Source organism: Siniperca chuatsi, linkage group LG5 (assembly GCF_020085105.1).
Source record: "Siniperca chuatsi isolate FFG_IHB_CAS linkage group LG5, ASM2008510v1, whole genome shotgun sequence".
NCBI classification, from domain to species: domain Eukaryota; kingdom Metazoa; phylum Chordata; class Actinopteri; order Centrarchiformes; family Sinipercidae; genus Siniperca; species Siniperca chuatsi.
The window spans coordinates 8,746,516-8,769,332 of record NC_058046.1 but is presented as its reverse complement, the minus strand read 5'-3'; the positions used below and the strand labels follow the sequence as shown (position 1 = coordinate 8,769,332).

Here is a 22,817-nt window from a genome sequence, read left to right as displayed (position 1 = left end):
CCATGCTGTCAAATAAACAATAATAATAATAACCAGTATTGTCTTTACATAATCCTCCAATCAGTTCAAGAATAGGAGGGATTAAGAGCTAGTACGTAGACATCAGGTTTGTTTTGTTGTTCCGGTCTACCTAACCTAGCAAACTAGCTCCAGTAGCACTGGTAGCAACTTGAGAAGAGCCCACAAGCCTTGTCAAAATTAGCTGCAGTACAACACAGCTCAGGCATTTTTATGTCAACAAGGCGTTTAGAAGGCTGTGCACATCTTCTTCTCAAAAAGCGGAGCTTTGGACTTTAAAACTGGGGTAACTATTGAAATGCTTTTAACTGTTTTCTCGACTTTGAAACATGTTGTTTTGTGTGAGAGATGTAGGTCCGTTAGCCAGCGGGAGCCAGGGCTCAGTTTGGAAGAGTTCGTCCAAGATGCTAACTCATTTTGGTGCTGTGTCTATATTTTAGTAAAAGTCACAAACATGCAGTAGCTACGTTGAAATAAAACATCACAACGTTTAAATTCATAAAGTGACAATATGTTATTAGATTAATTATAGCCTGGATTTATTTGACAATCTGACGTTAGGTAGCAAAGTAGCGCGACTTGACTGTTGCGCATAGGAGCTTTTTTCGTGGATCACAACAAAAGGATTTTTGATAACAAGCTGGCAGCTAGCTAGCTTAGTTAAGCTAACGTTAGCTGACCTAGCTAGATGAGGACTTCTCCATGAATTGCCTCCAATCTGCTTAGTTACGTTAACTATAGTTTTTCGCTTTTCGTTTTTAGCTAAGACTATTTCAGCATTTTGCTGTTAAACACTCAGCAAGCTAACGCAAGTGAACTTATTGTTGTGATTTGAGTAAAGCAGGCCCCCCACCAGGTAGCTAGCAGCCGGCCTTCCCAAGCCACTTGGTGTTAGCACTGGGGGCGGGGGGCTGTCACAAAATACTCTCCTTATTCAAGTCCATTTGATAGCATTAACTGTGTTATTCAATATGTTCATTAGAAGCTGGTCGTGATTATTTTTGTGCACGGAATGCGACAGTATGAGGCCCATCCCGTGTTTTAACTTTATAAGTTTGCAAGCTAGCTAGCTTGGATGTCTAGCAGTGGTTGTGACAAGCTAACTGTAACGTCAAGTGGACATCTCTGCTTGTTCAACTCACCAAATGCTTAACTTCACAGAAGAGGCAGTTATGTAACGTTAGCAATGCTGCTGCCAAAACAACCTTGCTATTTTATTTACTATTCGAAGTTTCATTGAGTAAGTTAATACATGCCTTGTATTGTTTTGATGAGACTAGGTTACTTTTCTGTACTATATTTGTTGTTGGTAATGATGTACTTTGTGTGTGACTTTCTCCCAAGGTGTCCATCTCTTTTGAGTATACCCTGCTAGCACTGGCTTCCATCCTGTGACTCACTGGTCACTAGAGGGGCCCTGTCAGAGCAAGGGCCCAAACTGTAGCTCTAGGTCTCCTCGGTCTGTGTGTGTGAGAGCTTGTGTTGAGTCTTTTGGAGACTCCCGGCTTGTCCAGCTAAGATGTCCTCTATCTTGCCATTCACCCCTCCTGTGGTGAAGAGGCTGTTGGGTTGGAAGAAGTCGACCAGCGGCCCAGGCGGAGCAGGCGGTGGAGAGCAGAACGGGCAAGAGGAGAAATGGTGTGAGAAGGCTGTGAAGAGCTTAGTGAAGAAGCTAAAGAAGACTGGCCAGCTAGATGAGCTGGAGAAAGCTATCACCACACAGAACTGCAACACCAAGTGTGTCACCATCCCCAGGTATACTGCCTAACACTTGATTGCTGTTCAAACTAGGGTCAGAGAAAAAGCTGCAGCTGTTAGACATGTTTCTGCAAGTGTGCTTAGTTAAGACCTCATATAAAACCATGGGCTGTTAGCAGATGCTGATCTTGCACTTCTCTTTTCTTAAATCTGTTAATATAATTTCCTGCAATCATTACCAAACATGTAAAAGTGTTAGAAATGTTTGTTTAGAGATGTGATTAGGGATGCAAAATAGAACATACATTTCTCATTAAAGATGAGCTGAAAATTAATCAAATCACTGTTTGTTTACAACTGTACAGTTAGACAGTTTGTATTACTCTCATGGGCAGAGAGACATTAAAAGGGTGAAAGAAGATGTTCTCTTTATCAGCCAGCCAGCCTTGATGGCCCAGACTCGCGTTCAGTACGAACACTGTGTTAAACGGATTAATTCCTCACTGATGTGCCGCCAAGTACCACATCAGATGTTTGTATGTCTATAGATAGCAGGCGGGTTGTTATCGCCTGAGAATTGTTCTAGGCTGCACTGTTATGTTTGTAGAGATACAGTGGTTGGCTCGATGTGAATGAAATAATTTCTTGTAGAGGTTATCTACTACATGAGAGAGGGTGGGTTACGAACCCAAAATAATGCCAGATTGGTGCATTACCACCAGCCATACTCGCGCTGGTAGATTTTTATTGTGATTGGGAAGCTTGTCTACCCTGTTTGCCACTTTGGCAGGCACCCATTCAACATTTGGATTGATTCTACTCTAAACACCTAGTTTCTCCTGCAGTAAAAATAGCCGTTGACTTTTAGGATCTACAAGCTGCTATGGCTGATAGACAAAAGTTGCTGCCCTGTCATAGACCAGACAATTGCAATTTTGAATGGTACTTGAGATCCCACTAAAGTAATTAAGTCTAGTATATGTTGTGTATTTGTAGCATTTAACATGTAGAATTTGTTATTGTCCTGTTATTCAGAAGCAACTACTCATTTGTCCTCATTCTAAGTTTTTCATTTCTTAGTTTTTGGCCATTTTCTTGTGAATGTTTTGAGAGTGTCTGAAAATGTTGGGGGGGGGGGTTCCCCCCCAAGGTTACCTCCTCCGTTTTTGCCCCTTTTTTGTGTCATTGTGTGCCTTCAGTGTTTGTTTGAATGTCTCCAGATAAGTTCTGAGTTATTTTCAGTGTTTGATACAATGCCACACTGTTGAAGAATGCTCTTTGTCTCATTCATTGTGTGTGTTAGCAGATTCCATGTTATGTTTTTTTTTTCCTTAATTCTGTCAAAAAGGCTTCTCTTATTTGAAGTTCCCATCTTTCATTTCCACAGCTGAAAATGAATTTGATGTCTTTATTTTGCCATAAGACTCTAATAAAAGAGGCCTTTTAATGTTTACATTACCCATACTGATATTTCTGAATGAGCCATGTCCCATGTTTATCATTTGTTTTTTGTTTTTGTTTTGTTGTTTTCTCTGTGCACAGCAATTGCTCTGAAATATGGGGACTGAGTACACCAAATACGATAGAACAGTGGGATACATCAGGCCTATACAGCTACCCTGACCAAACCAGGTGACTATCCTCAACTATTGTATGGTGTTGCATACAACTTTGATGTGGGAGAGTTGTCATTACAATGTTGGAGGTGACGGACATTGAGAACGTCTTTGTTTCTCGTTCTCGTCACCACTCAATTCAATCCATCTCTATTTCCAACCCCTACCCGGCCATATATATATATCTCACCGCCATCTCCTGTTTGCTGTTCAATCAGATCGCTGGATGGCCGTCTGCAGGTCTCCCACAGGAAGGGGCTTCCCCACGTTATCTACTGCCGCTTGTGGCGATGGCCGGACCTTCACAGCCACCACGAGCTGCGCGCCATCGAGGCCTGTGAGTATGCCTTCCACCTAAAGAAGGATGAGGTCTGCATCAACCCCTACCACTACCAGAGGGTGGAGACCCCAGGTGAGATTACTCTGTCCATTGGACATTTGTTAACTAAAACTAAACACATCTCTTTCAGTGTATACTGCATGATTGTTGCATCATTGTATAAATCTGTTGGTTCCCACTAAGAATGAATGTTAAGTAGCAACATTTTAAAGATATTCATCATTTGCCTGTGTAGAACTTTGTTTAACTTCCCTGAACCGAAGTGTAAAGTTCTAGCGTTTCATCATTGTCTTATTGCTGGTGCAAAGTTTTTTCCACAATAAGGAAACTTTAAAACTGTCCAAAAACAACTGACAATATTTTTGGAAAAGCGTGTAACTGATGGAAGTCTAACTCATCCCTTCTGACCCTTTTACCCAATGCTGTAGTGCTGCCTCCTGTTCTTGTGCCAAGACACTCAGATATCCTGCCAGAGCTGCCACCTCTGGATGACTACACTCATTCCATACCTGAGAACACAAACTTTCCTGCAGGAATCGAACCTCCAAACAACTATATACCAGGTGAGTTTATCTTTGCACTGGTTGGGAGTGACTATATGTTGGTCACTATATATGGTATCTAGTTTGTATATGCAAAGTTGAGTTTTTCTCATACTGATATTGTCTTCATCAAAGACAAACTTGTGGTTCTCTATATCCTGGGTTTAGCTGTGAATTTCCTTTTGCTTTTACTATTTTCATCACTTCAGGGGGAAAAAAGTGAAATGATATTAAATTATGATAACGTCACAGCTCATTTTTGCATCCCTGCATCATTTCAACAGAAACGCCTCCACCAGGCTACATCAGTGAGGATGGGGAGGCCAGCGATCAACAGATGAATCAAAGTATGGACACAGGTACCCTAGACTAGCAACTCCTTCTCCTTTCCTTGTGAGTCTGCCTCACCTCCCCAGCCAGGTCAGAGTCAAATGTATGTTTTCATGGAATAAATAAGTTAAAGATGCATACGTGATAAACAGTCAGCAACACAACAGTTGACAATATTTAGAGATGAACCTTGTAATAAAACCAAGTCCTCTTTTAGAGATTTGGAATGATGAACTGCAGATATCGATTTTGACCTGGTGTTCATATTAGTTATATTTATATTTTTCCTAGTGAATTAGGACTAATTAGGACCTGATCTACCCTACATTAGAAGCCAATCTTGGATCAAAGATTGATGACAAGTTTAGTTTGAGAACGTTGCCTAGACAGGTCGCAGCTCTGTAAATTACCCGGTTCAAAGCTGTTGTTAACATGCATCAGGACAAATGCACATTAAACTCTTTTGAGTTTCTCGCAGAATTTCTCTGCAAATGCACTTGAGAAATTTAGGAAGGATGGTACATCCCTTTGTCTACAGTTCATGGAGTACACTTACATATCAACTCTGTCCTGTTGTAACACGAATGGCCGGCTCGAAATTCTCAACCTCAAATTTGTTTGCATCTTCGATGTGCAGTCATTGACAACCATAACAGCAGCAGAAAGCTACTTATTGTTTTTATAGATCATCCATTTTATTCTTTGTGCAATCAAGTAAGTGATAGTTCAAACTGTATCATTTCAACAAACCACCAACAAGCAAGATGTTGGATGTACAGATGAGGCTTTTGTTATAGTAACAGTAAACAGCATCTCTTCATCATTCTAACGCAAATGGATCAGTTTTACAGTAGTGACATTCCTTTGCAAGGCAGCCACCAGTTTCATCATAAGTTTTTGATCTGATCCACCTGTTCCTCATGTTATGGTCTCCTGTGAACCCATCTGTATCGATGACTTCCTGTTTTCTTTGTCAGGTTCTCCAGCAGAGCTTTCCCCGAGCACTTTGTCTCCTGTCAATCACAGCATGGGTAAGATGCAAATCCTTCCCATCTGAAACAATACAGAACTAACAAGCATACTGTATATTAATACATCACGGGTTGGCACCTAGTTAGATTAATATTATTTACATAGATATTTGCAGTTCCTATGTCATCAGCATGTGAACAGTGTTGTATAAAAAAAGACTATTGGGACAAACTTTACTGATGTGATCCTCTACTATAGACCTGCAGCCGGTGACTTACTCAGAGCCAGCCTTCTGGTGCTCTATAGCCTACTACGAGCTGAACCAGCGCGTGGGGGAGACGTTCCACGCCTCTCAGCCCTCGCTGACAGTGGATGGATTCACAGATCCATCAAACTCTGAGCGTTTCTGCCTGGGCCTGCTGTCTAATGTCAACAGGAACGCCACTGTGGAGATGACCCGGAGGCACATAGGTATGGCACAGCTTTAGGTAGTGTTACAGTAATTAATGGCCTGTAGACAACCTGTTAGCCTCTTATAGTTTCTTTTAGCTTTCAAAATGTGTCACTGGTCTAGTCTTTCACATGGACACATTTTGGTCAAGTCAAGTCTTATGTTTATTGTACTTTATGAGTAAAAAGGTTCTGTCTGTCTGTGTTTACAGGAAGAGGAGTTAGACTGTACTACATTGGAGGGGAGGTATTTGCTGAGTGCCTGAGTGATAGCGCCATCTTTGTCCAGAGTCCAAACTGCAACCAGCGGTATGGCTGGCATCCAGCAACAGTGTGTAAAATTCCTCCAGGTAAGATGCTGAAGGTGTCACTTGTGTAGCAATCAGGGACGTTTGCTGAAATTAACAGTAAGGTGCCAACTGAACAAAACATTTAAAAAAAAATATATATATATACACACACACACACACACACACACACACACACGATAGCTTATAGGCATGTGTGTGAGTATATATGGAGCTCTTTCAATGTAAATGAAGATTATGCTGAAGAAGACCATGCAGACCCAACATACTGTACCCAGAATGAAGGTTTTTCAAGTGTGTATGCCACCAAAAATGTATTTTTAATATAAAAATCCACATCCTGTGGGCTTGAAAGTTGTCTGTCTGTCCCAATGGAGACCCAGAGTCACGGCAAAAAAGTTCATCAAACGTATCACAGCATCCATAGAAACCTCTCAAACCAATTGTGCAATACAATCCACTTCTCAGTCACCGATCAGTACTTAGTCAGTTTAAACATGTTATCATGTGCATGGAATGCTCATTTACAGTGTCTCTGATTTATTTAAGTAAAGTTTGGCAAGGTTTTGCTTAAAGTTAAAAAGGAAATAAAAACCATGCTAAATGAGTTAAATCACTGATTGGCTTGGGTGAACAGCCAGTCAGAGCTCACATTCTCACTTACTGGTTCTGATTCAGCATGCTCATGCAGCCCAATTAGAGCCAACAATGTCGAACACACCACAAACACGCTGGGCAGTAATCAGCCACAGACATACAATGACAGACCACTGCCAACCAAAGACCAAATGTTGGCTTGCTATGTCAAGGCCCTAAGATTTATTTTGTTTATTTTTTAAGAATCACTGGGAAAATCCACATTAACTGTTTGCCTCTTTGTGCCTTGTAGGTTGTAATCTAAAAATCTTCAACAACCAGGAATTTGCAGCCCTGCTGGCTCAGTCAGTCAACCAGGGCTTTGAGGCTGTCTACCAGCTCACCAGGATGTGCACCATCCGCATGAGCTTTGTCAAAGGCTGGGGAGCCGAGTATAGGTGAGAACGACAATACTATATTTGATCAGCTTAATTCAAACATGCTACATTTCTATACAGGTTTGAATTAAGCTAAACGTGAAAAACGTATTGCTAAGTTTGACTCTTTTTACCAGTGTATAATTGTTTATCTGTTATGGCTTAAGACATGGAAAATTTATCTGAAACTTTTAGCTAAGGAAGTGATTCTGACTGATGCTTCACAAACTCAACTTAAACAAACTTGGTTATACATTATGGTCTTGGACTGAAGACTTGACTTGAGTTAAGTTTTGCTTACTCAGCAGTAGAATCTTTTTTTTTAGTATCACTTCCTGGCAGCAGTGATACACCTAATACCTAATAAAGCACTGCATGAAGTATCATCAGTCACGTGTTGTAAGGAGTGAAAAGGTTATGTCAGCACAGCCCAGACATTAAAATCTACATCTTTGTTTTCCAGGCGGCAGACTGTCACAAGCACTCCTTGCTGGATCGAGCTGCATTTGAACGGTCCCCTGCAGTGGCTGGACAAGGTTCTGACCCAGATGGGTTCCCCGTCTGCACGCTGCTCCAGTATGTCCTAAACAGCTAAGGAAACGCCCCCCAAAAAAACGCAGCCCATTACATGATCATTAAATTCTAAACTTGTGAGTCCTTTCATGAAAAAAATGGAAACCCCCACAGAATGAATTTTCTGTAACATTCTTCATAGTATTTGTGGTATTTCCACATCCCTCTTAACTTTACACACACACACACACACACACACACACACACACACACACACACACACACACACACACACACACACACACACACACACACACAAACAAAAGAACAAAAGAACAAATGCACCCTCACTGTCACACTCGCACACACACTCTCTCACACACACACAGACTTTTCAGTAAAAAAAAAAAAATTGGCACTTTGTTACCCATCTATGTCATGCACCTTGTTAAATTGCTTTTCCCCAAATCCTTAATATTAGATCTATTTGTGGTACAAATAAAATGTATATTGGTTTTTAGTCCAGGAAGTAGGGGAAATACCAAAAATATCTGTGAATAGTTTCTCAGTATTGAGGATTGCTTGTATGAGTAACACAAGCTTGAATGCTAAAATGATTTTTGTTCCAGCCCACCCCAAACATTGTTCTGAGCCTAAGTTTACTTTTCTCTGGGAAACTTGGCCCCATCTTTTGTCAGGGGGAGGTGGCTTGGTGAAGAATCAATGGCCTTGGTGGCCGTTGTCCTCTGAAGGAAACGCCACAATGTGTTTATGAAATTTGATTGAATTGACTTTGCCAGAATGGCCCTTTTTGTAACTCTCGAAGTGTGTCGTTATAAGACATACTTAACGGACAAATAGGAATGTCACTTTTAAAATAAATATTCAAAAACCCCAAACAAACTGCAAGCTCGATCTGGCTGTAGTTTATTTCTTTGTCATTATATGGCACTCTACACTTTAGTTGATGTACATCCCCACTGAACAGCCTGGTGTGAAAGCTAATGAGATGTTGGCCAGGCTTTGCAAGGTGCACTGGGCAGGGACCAGAGAATATCAGTTGTTATCAAAAGCTTTTTTTTTCTCTCTTTAACACACACTGGGAGTCCTGGGGCTCTCCGAGGTGAAGCATTAAACGTCTCACCAGGAGAAATTGAAGGTATCAATGAATTCATTCTGTTTTTAGCCTATATCCCCATTGTTTTGCTACTTTTTTGTATTCTCATGTATTTTTATATATAAATATACTTAAAATTTTCTGTCGTTCACTTTTTATTAAAGTAATATTTTCAAGACCACAGCTGTTTTTAAAGTGACATGGAGGGCATGGATCATTCCTTCGTTTTACCCAAAAGGTTCTGTTTGAATTCATTTCCAATTGCAGCTCTTTTGTCTTGGTTAAAAAAAAGAAAATTTAAAAAAAAATCACTGCCCCACATGATGTGTAGCCTGTTTCAATCCTTTGTTTTTCCAAAGAAATCTGGTGCATTTAAAGTACACAAAACAGCAGATTTGCCTGAAACCTAAAATCTACTTTCCTGTAATGGTTTTAATGATTCCAGAGGCATGTAAAACTTTTGTAATGGCCATTCATTCATTCATCTCTTCACTTTTTTTGAAAAACACACGTGACCTCTTGTAGCCTTTTGGTGCTTAGTCAAGCGGGTTAAGGTCAACCAGATATAATTGGCTTTTAAAATGTTACAGAAACATGGGAGGAGAGAAGTTTTCTTCTGTGAGAAAAGAAGAGCGAATGTGCCTGCACACTGGGACATTCTGTTTTTAATATGTGTATTGTAATTGTTCTGTCTATAAAATACAGTATTTACAACAAGACTATTAGCTTAAACTCTGCCATTGTTGTCATTACGTGGCTGTTGCGAGTTTAACACGTTTTCCCTCCTCCCTTCTATTTGATGTAAATGTGTTTACCTTATGGCACTAGTGATTGTACTTTAAGTGCACCTAGTGAAGTTTGGATTTGGGGAACTGAACCATGTGTTAGGGTCCAGTGTTACATTGTTTTTATCTTTGGCCTACAACATATGAATGTGAAAAAATACATTACAAAAACTGACGTGGACCAGACGTACATATACATAACAGTAGTACAGTATGTGTGTATTTAACAGTAATCTTTTTGCAAAGCAGTCAGTACAGTAGATGTCGCAGTTGTTTTACCAGTAGAGGGCGGTATTGATAGAGCAGTTCTTTTTTTTATTTTATTTTGTTTCTGACCATAAGCTTCTCAGGCGTGTGGCATATTATGCAGACTTCATAAAACACTAATAAAGATTTTTATTCTCATGATTCTGTCTGTTGTGTGTGTTTCTTGAATGTAGATATTAGGGATATTTGTCACTGATAACATGATGAAGACTGGTAGGTAGACATGTAGATTTAGTCTACAGTAACTGCTTACCTATTATTATTTCACAAGTGAACACATGGTGCTTCTGTTACACAATTTCATCTTGGTTTAACTCCTCGGTCCATAACCCTCAAGTGTTTCAATGATTGCTGAGTAGTGCACATACTAATATTATATCTACACCTTTTAAGCACCGGAGGATAGTAACTAAGTACATTTACTCAAATACTGTACTTAAGTACAAATTTGAGATTCTGAATATTTTTATTGTATTTTACTTAATAATTGTATTTAACTACATTTCAGAGGCAAACATTTTACTTTTTACTCCAGTACATTTATCTGACAGCCATAGTTTGCAGATTCTGATTTGCTATACAAAACATATGATTGGCCTAGAAAATATGATTCATTTCTTACACATCAAGCTACTCAACAGTGAAACACTACTAACACTTTATTGCATTAATAATGATAATCCACATACTTTGTATATTTTGCAGGTAATGCTTATTGATTTACTTGATGATACTTTCATATAGCCTAATTTTGAATACAGGACTAAGAATACATTGTGTTATTACTACTTTAATAAAGGGTGTGAGTACTTCTCACCACTGATAAACAGTGGTAGAATGTAACTAAGTACATTTAATCACTGTAAGCTGTACTCAAGTACAAATTTGAAGTACTTGTACGCTACTTGAGTGTTTCCATTTTCATGGTACTTTGTTGTTACCTACCGAAAAGGCCAGGGGATGAGGGGAGTAACAAATTAATTTATAATCCCGAGTTTTTAAAAGGAGGGAGAGGAAAACAGTTGTATGTACGAAAAAATAAGTTTATATATAAGTATACTTTTACTTTTAATACAGTATTTTGATAGGGTGGTTTTTCTACTTTTACTCAAGTGGTCAATGGTCTGAATACTTCCTCCACCTGCTACTGTTCATAAGGTAACAGCACATTGCACAAGATAACTGCATCTTCCTGTGTGTCAATCATGCCCGACAAGCAGAACTAGCTGTCATTGGGTTTGTCCTTCCTCAGCCACCGTAGGCTACGTCAGACGTAAATACTGTCTGCTAACCTACAGCTAGCTACTTGTTAAGACAACATGGCCTTTACTTTGTACTCTCTCATTCAAGCAGCAGTCCTGTGCGTCAATGCTGTCGCTGTATTACATGAAGAAAGATTTCTGAGTAAAAGTAAGTGGCTGTAGTTAGAATTTTATGCCCTCCACATATCATGTGAAATTTGAAATAGGTTAGCTAATGCTAACTAGCTAATAACTTAAAAAATTGTAAGAACATAAAAACCTGTGGGATTTATCGGCGAAGGGTGCCGTTACCAGCCTCTAATGAACGGCTATAATTGTGTGACAGAGAGGTTGTCCACCCTTTAAATCTAATGATTATTTGTTACAATCTCCTACTTTTGAAAGCAACAACTTTATTAACAATGTGCATCAATCAGACATGACGTAACAAAAGGTGGGGAATTAAAGTGGTATAACAACTATAACAGTATCTAACAAAATACAATGACGACAATTTCTAAAATATCTTTATTTAAAGAAAACAGTAGTCAAATAATGTTTTATTTTAATAATGAACATACATACATGTATGTTAATCTATATATCTATCTATCTGTGACTGTGCATTTTAACCACCTGTAGTTGGCTGGGGAGTAGACCAAAGTGTCGGAGGTTTTGGTGATGAACCAGGCATCAAAGTGCAGCTAATGAACCTTATCCGCTCTGTGAGGACAGTAATGAGAGGTGGGTGTTCACTCTAGTACACACACACACACACACACAGTTTGTTTAAGGGTGAGTGACAAACAAGCCTAGTGAGACTCCTCTTGGCTCTGATCTTGTCATATACTTACATATGTCTTTTTTTGCTCTGCAGTGCCGTTGATTGCAGTGAATTCAGTCTGCATTGTGCTGCTGCTTCTGTTTGGATGAAGAGGAGTGAGTGAAGATGGGACCAGCCAGTCTGCTGTCAGGAGAAAATCTCCATCACCTCAGGAACCCTTCTGCTGAAACATTTTCATCTCGCTGAAACACAGAATGTCTCCTGTCAGCCTGAATATGAATGTTGTCCCTTGATATTCCACATCAATACATGGGATATTTGTTAAGGCTTGTTTATACAGCACAGTAATTCAAAATATGTAAATACAGCTACTTAGTATGGTTAACTTCTCTCTTCTTTTGAATAGTACAATAAAATGCTGAATAGTGAACACATTTGCTTTTGATTAAAATATTGATATGAAAAACAAATGTTTTTACACTTTTCTGAGAAAAACATAACTGTCACAAAGAAGCTGTTTGTGATTTATACACTCAAAACATGTAAATTAACTCTTGATTTAATACGTCCTATGGTTGTTAAAATGCTCGAAAAGAAAGAGTTTTTTAAACTTTAACTAGGTGTGTTAATGCGTTTCATTTCCCGAAATAGTCGAAGGTGTGTTGTTTGTCCCAGTTCGCACGCTGTACTTTTAACCAGCGTCGCTGACTGTTTACTTCATGGTCCAGACTTGTGAAGTGAAATAATATGTAGTGATACGGAGTGTTGATGTTTGTTAAACTCGCTCAGTTGCATTGTAATTATTTGTTTTGAGCAATAATGGGGCGTGCGCAGAGTTGCATCGTTGCCTCCCTCACTGTGTATTTAGTTTATGTTTACATTTACCGTTCTCATAAGCTGTTAAAAACAAATGTACTCAGCAACGAGAGACTTCCAAGTTTAGTGTATCTTTACATCAAATATTTGGCCAAAGCTGCGACTCGGAGGACGGGCTACTTGTACACAGCAACTACAAAGAAGTGTGAAGTTGTTTACACGGTCCTGAACTGCAGGTAAGCATGGCCCACTTCCATTTACGTTTTAAGGGGGAAGCTTTTTTTAACTGTCTGAAAGTGTTGACTGCTGGTCATCCACATTATGCGTCAGTGTATTTGTCTTTCTAAGGCTGGAGATTCAACTGTTGAGGAGGTTCTGCAGTGCTGCAGGTTATGGTTGGGATTATCCAGACAGTGAATACAGAGACATCCCACTATGCTTCCCAGAGTTCCTCTGTGGCAGACTGCTGCTTATGGTGCTAACTGATGAAAAGTTAAGGCTCAGCCCAGCAGGTAAGACAAACAAACAAACAAACTTGTTGAGCACATTATAATTAGTTTGTCCCCACTGCCCTGATTCCCATGTTTTATTGGTGTGCTTATGATAAAAGGTTAGAAAATGGTGGTGATATGATGTATGAATTACTTTTGTTGTTTTAGGTTTGGTTTGTGTGCGTCAGAGTTTGAAAACCCTTCAGCCAGTTGATGAACTGAAGAAGGGTCCGTTCACGCTGCAGGTTCGAGTCCTGGAGTACCGGCAAATTGATGCAGAGGTGGAGGTGGACATCTGTTTGTCTGCCACTTCTCGTTCTGGATGCCCAGTGTGGGAGAGCGTCCTGACACTGCTCTCCAAAAACAAGCTCCACAAAGCCGGCAGATGCTCCCCCAAGAATGAAAACGAGAGTGAGCAGTGTTATGGTGATTTCTGCTAAGAATGTTTCTAGACTTGCAGACTCAAACTCTTTCTGGTTATGTTCCCTTGTTCTGACAGCCCAACCAGATGAGCCTGTGCCAGAAAATAGGAAGCAGGTAGAGCTCAGAGTTCCCAGGACTACCGGCCTGCAGTGTTTATGGTCCTTCTCTGACTACTTCCCCTGCCGGCTACTTTCTCTACCAGCCAGGCTCTTTGGCTACAGGTCGCAGACCGCACCAAGTCTCTGGATGCTCTCTGTCTGCTTGGCTGAAATAGAAAAGCACAAAGGTAATAGATTTTATGGACAAGACAAAACTGATTGATAGGTTGATGTAACATTGTAGTAATTGAACCTTCAGCAAGTTCATGAAAGCAGACCAACAACAGCAGACCTCTCCTTCTCTTGCATCTTCCTTTTCCTGCTATGGCAAGTCAAAAAGTCTGCTGTGAAAAAGGTCTATAGTTATTGTGTGGAGTGTTTTCACCAGTAGTGGTCAGACCTTTTCATTGCTCTGTTGTGTTATCAGGGGTTGGAGTCATCACAGCTCCTATCAATGTCACAGCCCAGTTTAAGGAGCCTCTGTTGGTACCAGGCAAAGTGGCGATCGAGTTTTGGGAGACAACCAAAAACGGGGCTCAGTCTTCTGCCCAAGGCCTCAGCTTCCACATGCAGCAACATGGAAGCAGCATATCTCATATGACTGGATTGATTTCTAGGTGATTGATTAACATAGAAGGCTGATATTTGTAGTTTTGTCAAAACAAAATAAAATGCTGGTTTTGTACTTATTCGGTTTTGCTCTGTTTCAATTTGGACAACACAGTGTGTAATCAATTAAATGCAACGGGGTTGGTCCAGACAATCAGCTAATCGACATTCAATGTTAAAATATGTTTTCATGATCATAAAATAAGGTTGATTTATTGTAAATTTGAATTAAATATATTCTCATAAGAACATGTATTAATAGATGTATCTGCCTCTGGGACACCTCTTTTATTGTTAATGGTGTTTTCAGTTTCATTGAGTGCAACCACTTCAATACCTATGATGATGTTGGAGTTTTCTTCTACAGACAAGGCTGATTTCTTTAAATATGAGAATAGATAGATTCGACAATATTTAAAGGTCAATGTCATCCGATAAAAAGAGACTTTTTCCTAAGACTACACTGTAAAAACCTCCACTGTAAAATAAAAAGTGCCATGTCCAGATGCATAAGAAGAACTGATTTAAATACATGTTGAATCACTTTTTTGTGCAAGCCTGAAGTTTATTTTTGATGAGTTGTTATATAAACAGATATAGATATAACAGATGTCAATCACCTTTCAGAGAGATTTGCAACCTGCTCTACATGGTTAATCTATCACAGTGAAAAAGCAAAGGAAGAAAATGCACACCAATTCTAGTGAGGTGCTGCCTTTCAGGTAGACTATACAAACAAACGTATAAAAAATCTGGAGTCTGTAGTTAGATTGTCTGTGGTATGTATTCATTTGTTTCTCAACCATTTGGGCCCTGCTCTTTGAAACCTGTCCAAACCCATCTGATGTTTGCCAGCTCAAAGGATGTGAGGATAATTTGTTATATTTGTATGAAGTTATCTTGGATAATAATAATAGCGTTTATTGTAGCGGTTGTGATCAAAGATAACTCAGAGGTTTCTTACGGTGGTGCTGGAGGCCAGGGCAATGCCATCTAGAGTAACTATATCTTTAGATAATGTGTCTCGGAGGTGTTTGGGGCCAAGTGCAATAACTTCAGTTTTGTCAGAGTTTAACATATGAAAATTGCAGGTCATCCAGGTATTTATGTCCTTAAGGCATGCTTGAAGTTTATTTAATTGATTAGCTTCATCTGGCTTGATCGATAGAAATAATTGGGTATCATCTGCATAACAATGAAAGTTTATGGAGTGTTTCCTAAAAATGTTGCCTAAAGAATTGGTCCAAGCACAGAACCTTGTGGAACTCCGTGACTAACTTTGGCGGAGGGTTCACTGTTAACATGTACAAACTGAGATCGATCTGATAGATAGGATTTAAACCAGCTTAGTGCGGTTCCTTTAATGTCTATTAAATTTTCCAGTCTCTGTAATCTACCAACACTTACAACATATATATATGTATGTTGTGGATACATATATACAGAATATTCTCCTGTCATTAACAACACTGACTCAAAATGAACTGACTGACGAAGTTGTGCAATTTATACTCATGATGTAAATACATTTCATAATTGTGTAACCTCAGTTACTGTAGCTATCACAGTTTACCTTAAGTGAGTGTACACTAGTACACCACACTATTATTTTGTATGGGGGAATGTTGTGAGTGTAACAAAGAGTCTAATGTGAACCCCCAAAAAGCAAAGTTTGGTGTGTTGTACTGTCATACCATGTTGGCACAGCCTAGAGTAACTGGAGCATGTTAAACTTCAAGAATTTAGGGTTAGAAATATACCAGTGTTTACAATAAATAACACCTTTTCATCTAAATATTACAGGCCATATTTTCTGGATATATATACATCAAATATGCCTTTTCATGACAAACATTTAGATGTGTCTAAAAAGTTGTATTAATAACATTAAAATGGAATAGCACAGCATTTTGCAAAATACACTTTTTTGCTTTCTTGTTTTGTGTTAGATGAGAAGCTCAAAGCCACTTGAATGTCTGTGTGCTAAGTATTGAGCTGTAGCCAGGAGGCGATTAGCTTAGCTTAGCATAAAGACATCTAACCTAGCTCTATCCAAGGTTAAAAAAACAAAACTCCTACTAATACCTGCGTATGGCAGTTGCTCAGCAAGAAATAGTTGCACCCCGTAAAACCACAACTTGTCCTTTTTTACATTTCTTTCTGTGTTCATAATAAATAAATGAGATACAACCTCTTAATTAGGGAGCTTTAGATGTGTTGGTAGATGTACAGTATTTTTGAACTTTGAATAGAGCTAGGTTAGCTATTTCCCCCTGCTTTGAGTCTTTATGCTAAGCTAAGCTAATCGCCTACTGCAGGCTATTGCTCCATATTTACCATACAGACACAAGAGTGGTTTTGATTTGAGTGCTTTTCATCTAACTCTCAACAAGAAAGCAAATTAATGTATTTCCCAAAATGTCAAACTGTTCCTTAAATTATGGTTTCATTCCATTCAAGTGTATCAGTCATTTTACTTACATTATTGTGTTCTTGTCAGATATTCTTTTGCACCTAAAAGGATCATAATAGCTGGGAAATAATTTGAATTTAAAGATTTCTGATTCGTTTTATCAGCAGGACTTTTTGCTGTAGGTTCGATAGATCTACTGTACATGAGCACTTTGTCAGAGGCCATTTCTACTGGTTGACTATACTAGGCTAATGCATTCCTACAGGGAATAAAGACTTTTCAATATTTGATCCCTCCGATAGTCCTGTTTGCAGCTTCCATGTATGTAAAGGTCTGTCCTCCTGTATTATTTATACGAACACATTCAGTGCATGGGACTGAAAGAAGTGGCTTTTCATGCACCCCTGCACCGCCGCAACATTTCATAAAGGAATAAGGGAGATGGTTTCTAGCATGATCTCTCAAGTACAAGAGGGGGGGGAAGACTAGAGGTTTAATCTGTGGTTTTCCAAGATGGTTTGAAGAGAAATGGACTTTTTCCACATTCACCAGAAAAGGATTAAAGGTCAGGTTTAGTCAAGATAACTACTCCATTTGCTCATTCCCTTTAATATGATAGAAAATAGCATTAAAAATTCAGGTTGGTATTTTTAACAATATATTGAAGAAGTAGATTGACATTGTGGAAAATACACATATTTGCTTTCTTGCCGAGAGTTAGATGAGAGGATACTCTCATGTCTGCATGCTAAATATTAAGCTACAGCCAAAGAAATCACTTACCAGCCCCTCTAAATCTCACAAATTAGCATGCCATGTCTGGTTTGTTATGTTAAATAGTCTTGCACATAACAGCCCATAAAACCATGTATTGTTTTCACACTAAGGTTTTTGTATGGATTAAACAAAGGAGCAATAACATGTTAATTAGTGAGCTTTAGAGGTGCTGGTAGGCAGATTTTGTCAGGGCTAGCTGTTTCCCCCCGTTTCTAGCCTTTATGCTAAGCTAAGCTAACTGGGTGCTGGCTTTAGCTTCATATTTACTGTACAAATATGAGAGTGGTATCAATATTCTCATCTAACTCTCCGCAAGTAAGATTATTATAAATGTATTTCCCAAAATGTCGAACTATTTTTTTAATGAATTAAATCAGGTATCTTTTTAGGTAAAGCTAGCATTTCATACTGGCTGTACCCTCTGTCTTCAGTCTCTCCATACCTTCTGTTTGAAAGTATGTATCTCTTGGTATGTTACCTTTTTGTTATATTGCCTTTCCTTCTTGTTTAATGAGAACATTCGTCCCCAAAGTGAATGTCTATTTTATGTTCTGTGGATACTGATAGTTTCCAGGCGTAAATATATGCAGCTGTATGAATGTGAAGATCATTCTTCTTGGGAAAAAACACAGGTTCAGCAAAAGCCCAAATAACAAAACAAAAAAACAGGCAGTATTGCCGGTGTGATTGCAATCAGTGGAGCATCCCGTGACTGCCTCCCTGCACACACTGTGAGCAGTTGTAGTTTGTAAGATGAGGGGAGGGCGTGTGTGAAGAGTCTCTTTATAGACGTCCAGACGGAGGAGAAATCAGTTTCACCAGCTCTACTACAGATCAGAGGGACACACTGGGTCATCCCAACTCTGCCATGTGATTTTCATTACAGCAACTTGGGGAAGAGGTCAACTGTGGAAGGCTTAAGGTAAAACCATTTTTTAAATATCTGAAGTGGATTTTTGAGAACATGTAGATTTCTGTATGTATGATCGTGTATCTATTCTTGTTAGTGCATAGGGCAGTGCTGAATATGTTGTGTAACTACCAGCAGTGACACTGATTTGACTGATTTCTTGCCGAAAAAGACTAGTTTTCTGTCACTCTACAAAAGGAACTTGTTAATGAAATGCTTCAACTCATGGTTGGCAATGAAGTTATTCATACTAAGGTGAATCTTGAGTCTTTAAGACAGGGTTAATTCAAGAGATTAGAGTTGGATGATAGATATGTTGTTGTAAAGAAACTGATTTGAGGGTTTAGATGGTCAACTAACAGCGGCTGTTAACCTTTTCATAGTCACTGCTGAGACAAAAACAGCCACCAACCAAGTACAAACTAAAACGGTAATCCATTGAGTGTGTTTAAAGCAAATCTACTTTTCATCTATTGTTGCTCCATCACCACCACAAGCCACACAAGGAATGGAGCATGCTGACGCTCACTTGAACATGTACATTGCTGTTATTATTCATTTATAGAGTCCTGATTCTGTCACGCATATGAGTCAGTCAAGTGTAAGAGGGTCAGTCTGTTAAGCTCCTGTACAGAGTGTATTGCATTTAGCATGTAGAGAGGTGAAGTGGAAACTTGAAGAAGTCTTTTAATCTTGTATTTAGTGTAAATATCTCATTTGTTTTAACATCATTTGTCTTTGTGTTCATCTTTAAATGTTATTGCACAAAACAAAATTTAAACATGAACTTTTCAGCAACACTACTCTCCGATACTGTAGCTTTGGCTGATTTCTACAGTATGTACCTTTTAAAAAACCTGACATTCTGCCTAAAGTACGTTCTAAAGTTGCTCAGAGTGATGCATGCATCACTTCATCTGAAATGTTGTTTCTGTGTTGAGAAGGGGAGGGTGTGTGTGTGTTTCAGAGAGATAAAACACACACACACTCCTTCCTTGGTTAGAGCACTTTAGAGGAGTTCATCTGTCTCCTTCAAAGAGCTAATCCTCAGGGAATTTAAGTTATTTTTGCTTCTTTTAAAAGTACTAGCTTCATTTATTTATTCAGACAGGCCAATTCTAAATGACAGCTTGTTCTCTCTTACTGTTGTTTATAAAAAAGTCCACTGCACTTACTATTACCTGCTCCATTTAGTAATAGCTGTGTTAGTGAAATTTGTGAATAATATTAATACTGCAACTGCACAAAAGTACCATGTATACTAGGGTTGAGTGATATGGATAGAATTGTCTGTCACAGTGTATGTTATTTGCAATGGTGAAAAATTAAAGGACAAATCTGAATAGATTAGTATAACATGATAACAAATGTAGATGCTTCCCCACAGGGCTCAATGAATGGTTTGATGAGTATGAAAATGACATGAATCATGTGCTATAACCTTCACAGTCACCAGATCTCAACCCAGATGAACGCCTATGGGAGATTTTGGAGCAAATAGTTAGACCACCACCATCATTAAAATAACAAATGAGGGAATCTCTTTTAGAAGGATGGTGTTCATTCCTCCAGTAGAGTTCAAATGGAAACAATGTCAAGGAGCACTGAAGCTGTTCTGGAGATTCATGATGGCCCAACACTTTACTAAGACACTTAGTAATGTATTGGGTAAGTGATGGGCTTCAATTGGTCACCTAGCCTGATACAGTACATTTTCTGAAAATTCATCTGAGAAAATAATCAGATGAAAATGTTTGTTTTTCAGCCACACTATTAGCGTGGCTTTATGGATGGCCATGTCGGCCGGTTGGTTGGTCTACCACTTTGGGACAGACTAAAATATCTCAACAACTGTCAAAAGTGCGATGAAATTTGGTAGAGATATGCATAGTCCCCATAGGATGGATCCTACTGACTTTGGTGATCTCCTGACTTTTCCGAGTTCCACCATTATATACAGTGCATCCGGAAAGTATTCACAGCGCTTTACTTTTTCCACATTTTGTTATGTTACAGCCTTATTCCAAAATGGATTAAAAAAAATGTCCTCAAAATTCTACAAACAATACCCCATAATGACAACTTGAAAGAAGTTTGTTTGAAATCTTTGCAAATGTATTAAAAATAAAAAACGAAAAAATCACATGTACATAAGTATTCACAGCCTTTGCTCAATACTTTGTTGAAGCGCCTTTGGCACCAATTACAGCCTCATACTCTTTTTGAGTATTATGCTACAAGCTTGGCACCTATTTTTGGGCAGTTTCTTCCATTCTTCTTTGCAGGACCTCTCAAGCTCCATCAGTTTGGATGGGGAGCGTCGGTGCACAGCCATTTTCAGATCTCTCCAGAGATGTTCAATAGGGTTCGAGTCTGGGCTCTGGCTGGGCCGCTCAGGGACATTCACAGAGTTGTCCCGTAGCCACTCCTTTGTTATCTTGGCTGTGTGCTTAGGGTCGTTGTCCTGTTGGAAGATGAACCTTCGCCCCAGTCTGAGGTCCATGATGAGCTCAATTTTGAGTTGATCATGGCAAAGGCTGTGAATACTTATGTACATGTACTTAGTATATATTCAGTCATAATTATTTCCACTATAATCCACTATTTTCTATTCACTTCCAATAGTCAGATACTGTCTTACATAGTAATAATTTTACATTAAGGATTGTGTCAGGTCCAAAAGCTGTAATTAGTGTGCCACAGTACGTCTGTGATTTTCTATTGTTGAAAAATCTTTTTCTGGAGCTTTCAACCATATCTTACGGTCTGCATATTCAATATATTCGATAAAGCAGCAGACTAAATAGAGCTTGATATTAAGTTTTTTTCAAACAATTATTTCGAAGGTCAAGAATTGACTTCCAATTTTCTGTTTTGTCTCAGCGTGGCAAGGGAAAACACATGAAGAAGCAAGGAAAAGGCAACACTGCCAGCAACCCCCTCTCTTCCCCAACAGGGAGCAGCAGTGTGCAGGTCTATCATGACTACCAGAAGGTGGCTTTTAAGATGTATCCTGGGAATGGTCATGCTACAGAAAACGGTTCTCACACCAGGAGAGACCAGGTCACCAGCCAAGATGGTACAGGCAAGATGTCCTCTGTTCCAGACATCATCTCGACCAGCCAGGACCAGAGATACAGCATGAAAGATGAGAGTGTTGAAAGGAACTCCACGTGGATGATGGATTCAAGCAGCCAGGCCTATTCAGGGCCGGAGGACAACTCCACAGACCCACATGAGACAATGACAGAGACTTCAACTCTGACCTTTGTGGATGCCCTCACCATGGAGGAATCAGCAGAGAACCACAGCCTCCACGTGGTGAGGATGGTTTACCTTAAGGAGTTTGTGCTGATAGATGATGATGATGATGGAGACATGTCACTAAGAGAGAAAACGGTGACAGACTTGTCCGTCATGGATGGAAAAGCTGCTGACCTGGTGTGTGGGAGGTTGTTGTCCACTTCCAGTGGCTCAGAGTCTGAGTATAAGGAGGAATCTCCGGCTCCTGGCGCGCCTCCACCTGAGGAAGTTGAGACTGCATATGAAAAGAAACGCTGCTGTTTCTGCACTGTTTTATGACCAACCAGGACGTGAAGGATCATAGTTTTGAACCCTGCAGCAGTTTGTGTGTCCAAGTTTAGGACTGTGAAGATGTCCTGGACAACTCTGTGTTCTGATCACTCAACTGGGCTTATATACTGTATGTGTTCCTGTTGAAGCACAGAGCACATTTCTAGGTATAGTGACATACACAGTGTCATTTTGTTTTCTTATACAGCTTTTCTTTTAATCCAATTTTCTGGCACTGATTTTACAGAGCCATTATTTGACATTAAAAGCACTCAACCAGCAAAAATATTTTTGTTTGTCTGAAACGTCAGCCACTAATGTGTTTTTGTAAGACTCCTCATTTACGTAATTATGGCATGTATGTATGCTGAGAGGTGTAATGCTTTCTGTTTGATTTACATTTAAAGAATTTGATCATGCAGGCTAAGAAAATCATTTAACAGTTTAGCAAACACATCTCTGAAGTCTATTATAAAAATTTGATACTAAAAAATGCATGTTCCTGTAATATTTGATCTGAATGACAGACTTTGTGACTACACAGAAGGTCTAGAAAGATCAGGTGCTAACAAAAAATAAAGATATCTTCAATAGCCAATTACCAACCAAATTACTTTCTCTATATACACACTTTGTTTGGTCATGGAATGTGGGATAACACCAACCACAACTGTACTGCAAAAAATACAACAATGTTAAGAATGCACAATGAT

The 22,817-nt window shown here is 39.2% G+C and overlaps 4 protein-coding genes across 7 annotated transcripts; all 4 read left to right on the top strand.

Annotated features, from left to right (window-relative positions):
• Positions 1–79: 79 nt before the first annotated feature.
• LOC122877070 (mothers against decapentaplegic homolog 2) lies at positions 80–8,106 on the top strand. 3 transcript variants are annotated; one of them, XM_044198190.1, is made up of 11 exons: positions 80–304; positions 1,363–1,773; positions 3,259–3,348; positions 3,551–3,744; positions 4,101–4,235; positions 4,499–4,561; positions 5,522–5,575; positions 5,775–5,987; positions 6,179–6,316; positions 7,164–7,308; positions 7,751–8,106. In XM_044198190.1, the coding sequence occupies exons 2-11, from the start codon at positions 1,538–1,540 to the stop codon at positions 7,872–7,874; spliced, it is 1,392 nt and encodes a 463-aa protein (XP_044054125.1). In that variant the 5' UTR covers positions 80–304; positions 1,363–1,537; the 3' UTR covers positions 7,875–8,106. The 3 variants fall into 3 exon arrangements, with proteins under 3 accessions (XP_044054125.1, XP_044054122.1, XP_044054124.1); XM_044198187.1 differs by having other exon boundaries at positions 81–304; positions 4,499–4,573; XM_044198189.1 differs by lacking the exon at positions 80–304 and adding an exon at positions 389–1,258 and having other exon boundaries at positions 4,499–4,573.
• A 3,098-nt stretch (positions 8,107–11,204) lies between these two features.
• LOC122877076 (immediate early response 3-interacting protein 1-like) lies at positions 11,205–12,464 on the top strand. The gene is made up of 3 exons (XM_044198197.1): positions 11,205–11,379; positions 11,853–11,954; positions 12,088–12,464. The coding sequence occupies exons 1-3, from the start codon at positions 11,289–11,291 to the stop codon at positions 12,141–12,143; spliced, it is 249 nt and encodes an 82-aa protein (XP_044054132.1). The 5' UTR covers positions 11,205–11,288; the 3' UTR covers positions 12,144–12,464.
• A 202-nt stretch (positions 12,465–12,666) lies between these two features.
• Positions 12,667–14,511, top strand: si:ch211-12e13.1. Its single transcript, XM_044198192.1, has 5 exons — positions 12,667–13,046; positions 13,159–13,322; positions 13,470–13,712; positions 13,801–14,010; positions 14,250–14,511. Exons 1-5 carry the CDS (start codon positions 12,814–12,816, stop codon positions 14,441–14,443), a joined length of 1,044 nt encoding a protein of 347 aa, XP_044054127.1. The 5' UTR covers positions 12,667–12,813; the 3' UTR covers positions 14,444–14,511.
• Positions 14,512–17,970: 3,459 nt separating this feature from the next.
• On the top strand, positions 17,971–22,702 carry si:ch211-12e13.12 (paralemmin-2). 2 transcript variants are annotated; one of them, XM_044198173.1, is made up of 3 exons: positions 17,971–18,543; positions 19,981–20,199; positions 21,415–22,702. In XM_044198173.1, the coding sequence occupies exons 2-3, from the start codon at positions 20,191–20,193 to the stop codon at positions 22,111–22,113; spliced, it is 708 nt and encodes a 235-aa protein (XP_044054108.1). In that variant the 5' UTR covers positions 17,971–18,543; positions 19,981–20,190; the 3' UTR covers positions 22,114–22,702. The 2 variants fall into 2 exon arrangements, with proteins under 2 accessions (XP_044054108.1, XP_044054109.1); XM_044198174.1 differs by lacking the exon at positions 19,981–20,199 and having other exon boundaries at positions 17,974–18,543.
• The last annotated feature ends 115 nt before the right edge of the window (positions 22,703–22,817 follow it).